The 6000-nt window shown below is 39.4% G+C and overlaps 1 protein-coding gene across 1 annotated transcript in view; it reads right to left on the bottom strand.

Moving 5' to 3' along the window:
* LOC137261067 (uncharacterized) overlaps positions 1 to 5552 on the bottom strand; it is a 157971-nt gene extending 152419 nt beyond the window's left edge. Inside the window, exon 1 of the mRNA XM_067798733.1 lies at positions 4819 to 5552. Within this exon, the coding sequence (XP_067654834.1) occupies positions 4819 to 4880 (62 nt within the window). The 5' untranslated portion in view covers positions 4881 to 5552. The remainder of the gene's footprint in view (positions 1 to 4818) is intronic.
* Positions 5553 to 6000: the final 448 nt, after the last annotated feature.

The following is a 6000-nucleotide window of genomic DNA, read 5'->3' on the forward strand; positions in this document are numbered from 1 at the left end:
CAATAAAGGTACACTCAGGCACATTCCTTGTTTTGGTAAACTGAATGTACATTCAGATAACATCATTTGTTACTTTGTTTCGATAATATTGATTAACAATCCTAGTTTACGTTCAAGAAATGAACACTCAAAAACAATTCTTGCTTTCCCACCAGCATTGAACAGTCAGCTACAATCCTTTCTTCCAATGTAATTAATGGTTATTGTGAGTCAGATACAATCCTCCGTTTATTTTCTCCGTTTATTTTCACCAGCATAGCTAATGTGTACTCAAATACAATCCTTTGTTTCAGGATCAGAAAATGTGCACAATACGTATGCAATGTGCATAATACGTATGCAAAGTGCATAATACGTACGCAATGTGCGTAATGCGTATGCGATGTCTATAATACGTGTGCAATATGCATAATACGTACGCAATGTGCACAATGCGTACGCAATGTGGTGTTTCCTTTCGAAGTGGAAAAATGTGTATATTCCGAAGTATGTTCAACATCGTATCTTTAATGCTGTGGGGACGTTGGGGTGCATATATTTACGTTAAGACTCTAAACAACTGTTTTATCTAAAGTGATTAAGTACTAAGATTTGATTTGGTACAACAATCTCCATATTCTAACAAACACGACGTCATATATTCAAAAGTGCGAAATTACCAAGGTTCACAAAGTACTGAAATGTGCACATCAGAACGAAGATGACGTCATATCACCTAGCTCTTAAAGGCCAGTTCATGTCGTGGATGGACAAAGAGATTTCCACTGATGCGATCACTGACGCAATAGAAAAAAAATATGTTAAGTCAATTGTCTTTTTGCATGCAAAGGTTTACTTTACTGACTTGCACAGTTAGTGCTATATCAACAGTTGTCAAAATCCGAATGACCCATCACGGAATTAAACAAAACATTTGCGAAGCGTTGCAAATGTTAGGTACAGGTTATTCCTGATGAAACATTCCTCTTGACAAGGGGGGTTTTGCGAATACCATTAGGGTTAAGAGATTTTAACATTTTAACACTGATGGTAAGTGTAGAAAATATTCAGTACCGATACACTATAATTGCAACGTACGCGTAGATACCTCAAATCAAGGCTACTGATATTAACTTTATAATTATACAATCTGTTATCGACCATGTTTTCATAATACAAATGCTCATGATGTCAATCACAAGGCTGTAGTCGGGAACAGGGGTATTTACAGGTCGTGATATAACTGGAACATTAACAGCGGCAATAAACACCAAACAATAATTGCTTAATATCAAGTCTAAGTTTTCAGGTAACCAAGGTGCAATGACAGGCAACACGTTACATGACGTTATAATGATGTCGCACTTCACACTGTCTGAAATCATTGTTAATAGCTAAACAACTTAATGGGTTTTTCTAAGAAAAATATCATGTACACACCAGCCCTTAATACCCTATCTATACTATATATTCACCCAGAAATAGTGGTCAACATTTTACTATTCTTTAATTATAGCTCGTATCCGTACTCAAAATATATCGATGACGTCTATCTCCTTCCGTAACCCCAGAAACGCAGGTTTTGATGTAGAAACTAAATCGTAAGTATGGCTGAAGCTATGTCAGTGATTGACAACCATACACACTGACACACACTCTACTATCGATTATATACCTAAACATTGAGGATATTTGGAACCTATATCACTATGGCCCTGTATTTCTGTATATCTGTGGCTATTCTGCGTTGTATTTCCGTGAGCAACAGCTCTAAGATGTATAAATCATATCTCATGTTTCCAATATCTTTGTTTTGCCCCAAGTTAATAAGATTATTGTGACACACGACGAATCAAATATCACAGTCTGTAATAGATCGTAGTGTCTCCCTCTAGGCTATATGAAGCAATACACAGTTTACCACATGCTACAGTTAAAGCAATGCATTAAAGAAAGAGGACTGGTTCACGCAAAATTATCGACAGTATTCCGATGTTACAGTTATTTCAATGCTAAAAGTGGATCGTTCACAAAAAATGCCTATTCTGTATTCTGATGTTAAAGTATATTCCGTATTCTTAAGTTACAGTTCATTCAATGCTAAGAGTGGATCGGTTTGCAAAAAGGTATTACGGTTAATTCAATACTAACAGTGGACTGACTGACAAGCAAGTCTGTTCCGTATTCTGATTCAATGATAAAAGTAGATCGGTTCACAATAAAGTATAATCTGTGCTCTGACGTTACATTTGATTTTATGCTAAAAGTGAACCGGTTCACAAATAATTCACATTCCGTATCTGATGTTACAGTAAATTCAATGCTAAAGGTGGACCGGTTCACAAAAGTGTATTCCGTATCTGATGTTACAGTGAATTCAATGCTAAAGGTGAACCGGTTCACAAAAGTATATTCCGTATCTGATGTTACAGTGCATTGTTGTTTTACGCCGCACTTAGCGGTATTCAATCTATATGACGATGGTCTGTAAGTAATCGAGTCAGCACCAATCAGTTCACCAACTGGCAACATGAGCATCGATTTACACAATTGGATAGAGTGACGAGCCTGAAGATTGGATCCCGCTAGTTTCTTCCTACACGGGTTGTCGAAGTCCAATTCTAGCCTGGCTTTGCATAGATCTTGGAACAGGGTAAGAAGACCATACACTATTTTTGGATTTCTTCACTGTTACAGCAATCCTTTACTGTAACATATTATGTATGACTAATAATGTGTTGTTGTGTTATCAGTGCTGTGCATACTCAAATTGGAATCCTAGAATCATATTCAGTTAAACATTGATGTACTACACTGACAGCAAACAACATTTTCAGAACATTTCGTGGCTTGAGCATGTGTTTGCCCTGACGAAACACGACATATTGTGACACAGCAGTGATTTAGACCATGGGCACTAACTCTCCGCAGAAACTGCTGATTCAAATGATCGACACTTGAGTGTCATGCTATCATTTAGACATATGAATTATGAATTATATTAAATCAATTGTTTACTAAATTATACCAGCTTTTCGGACATCTTCGCCCATGACATTTCCGAAACTACTAAACCACAGCCCGCCCACAAATACAGCTCCTGTTAATCCTGTGTCCATAACTTATTCGTCTTCTGTTAATTTGCCTTATAAAGACCACAGGCAGACTAAGCTGGCCATGCCGTGGTCACAGTCTATGTTCAAAGGAGTCCAGCCTATTAGGTTCATAGCTGAAGGCTGTTCGCGTCAGAGGAAGCTGTTATCTTGCTGCAGCTTACACTATCGAACAGTTGCAGATTACATATTGTGGCTTCTTGATCGCCGCCAAATGATGTTTTGCAATGAGAAATGATTAGCTGATGCCTGCATCCTTTTCAAATGAAGGTATAACAATTAATTAATAAAATGTCACCTGTTCAGGCACCTGCGTGTATTATAAATGCTGTTGCATTAAAATGTTACCCGGCAACCATTTCTGTTAGGAAAAGATGACCAGGCTGTATTCATGGAAATCAGTCGTCCATACTTTGGAGGATAAAGGCTTGCGTCGTGTTTGATCACGATGTCAAATGTATGACATAGACTATATAAGCGTAAAGAACCCAGATAATCATAATCACAATAACAATAACAATAACAATACTATCAAGAAAGAAGACCGGTTGAGGAATACACGTCATTCGACAATACAGCCTCAGGTCAAGCATTTACATTATTCAAAATAGAATCGTTTGTTGTATAAAGCTACATTCAGCAATTTAGCAGCTATGTGACCGAAGTCAGTGAATAAAATAGTCTGGATACGACAATCGAATGGCTGATATCATGAACAACTATCCGCTTAAGAAGATACGCCGTCAGCATTAGCCAAGTCAGCGAGCCTGACTACCCGATCCCGTTAATTGACTCTTACGACAAGCATGCGTTGCCGAAGACTATTTCTATCCCCGATCTTCACAGTATTCAAACGCAGTTAATGACAATCCGATCACAGCATGACAGATTCAATGTAATACTACAAAAAAATAGGGTTTTGATTTTAAAACTACACATTTCAAATGAAATACAACACCATAATTACATCAAACGAAAAGTTTCAGTTGCGAAAAAACATTGATCATTCCGTAAAAGGTATACTTCAATAATGCATCACCTTCACGTCTTATATGTAGCTACTGAAATGTCAGACAACTATAGTCTAATCAAATAGTTATAATGATGCATCGAAATCCCCCTAGAAAATCAATGTGCATTCAACAGATGCAGCCTCCACGTAAAGAGAACCCCGGCTAGCTTGGATATCTGTAGCGCCATTCCGTTCATGAAGAACACACGATATCTCGGTATTTATACGTCGAACAAGATGAAACTGTCATATATATTTCAAACGTACATGGAATGAGATGAGGATGGTTCTAATTCAATGTTGCGCATGATAATATTGGAAACAGAAACAGAAACCTGTCATATAATGCAGATCTTGCAAAACTGCTGACTTGAAACACGTGCACACTGACTGATTCATCGGATGTAATACCATACCATTAAATAGTATATCAAGTGCATTATGATAAAACGCTGTGACTCCGTAGACGGACCTGTGGCGTCAACAGAGAAATATCCGCCAAATGCAGCATCTACGGTGAATATTAATGTATCTGTATCCGTTTGATGCACCGATAGATGTATATGTACATAATCAATCATTAATGATTCATTATGACATGTGTTAATATCGATAATGCATTTTGTAACACAAATATGACTAAAATATTAAGGGAAAATACGAGTTAATTCACTAAAATATAAAGGGAAAATACGTGTTAATTCATTGACATACCTTGGTAGCCACAGTGATGCCTCCCGAGAGGTCGGGGCGCTACACCTCGCGGCATCGCCCATCAAATCTCGTGTAGCCCAACACAATACCACCCGACTCTACCCGCCGCTCCCTGCACGTATTCGCACACGGTGACAATATACCACAAATATCAGCTGCAGCGACATTGCCAAGATAATGGTTAGTCAGTCCACTGTCAACGGATTCCCGACCCCGCATCGATAAGAGGAAGATGAGAGACCCTTGACAAACTTCTGCAGCAACCCCTCGTCCTGATCCAGTGCCGAGCTACCTGTACCATCGCACCTCCATCCTCATCTGAATCTTCCGATGTTTCATGATGCAGTGATTCCCGTGCACGACGTTGTGATTGCTGTTAAATCCGTCCTTTACGATGGCGATGAATAGGCGCACGAGGTGTCAAAGTAGCTCCATCCTCCCTGAACGCTCTTGTGCGTCCTCACCTGAATACATAACCGGCAACAGGTAATCAAGCTACTTAGATAAACCACAGACCATACACTGTCAGTGGAGAGTATCTGCGTATACTCTGTTAGAGACAATAACGCGTTATCGTTGGCTGGTAACAAATGCCAGCAAGACAGTTACAATACATCCTAAAGCTTCGTGGACAGAAGCCTCGCTCAGTGAAAGGACTCAACGGTCACCCAGTCTAGATGGGCAGACAGCCCGCGGTGGAACGACTCGCTAGTCCTTAGTGTCGGAATTTCTCGCTACACAAGACGGGAGAAGGCTTCTCTCGGTATAACAGCTGATTCGATTTGATCGGCTTCTTTCGCGGAGATTCGGCAATCGGGTTGGCAATGAAGTGTAGAGAGCATTAACTGTAGCTGGGAACGTGCTTCGCCGCCCCGCCTTCAATAAAGATTACCCTCTCTGCAGCTAATGCACTTGGTCAAAATTAGCAGCCAGCACCAAACAATGACTACAAAATAATCAAGTGCATCATTTATTAGCAATCAAGCAAATTTGTTTGAGTCTCAGTTCAGTGGATTTAGAGCCGTCTGTTTGGGCATCTGTTAGCCTCAGAGGATATACCAAATCAAATACTCTTATCATTTGATAGTGTGACTGTAGTGGCGGTATGCGCCGGGGAACAATAATTCACATCAGCTCAATAGATTAGATATTTTAACATCGCTGTCAAAGGCATTAAGTATG

The sequence above is a fragment of the Haliotis asinina genome, chromosome 14 (assembly GCF_037392515.1).
Source record: "Haliotis asinina isolate JCU_RB_2024 chromosome 14, JCU_Hal_asi_v2, whole genome shotgun sequence".
NCBI lineage: Eukaryota > Metazoa > Mollusca > Gastropoda > Lepetellida > Haliotidae > Haliotis > Haliotis asinina.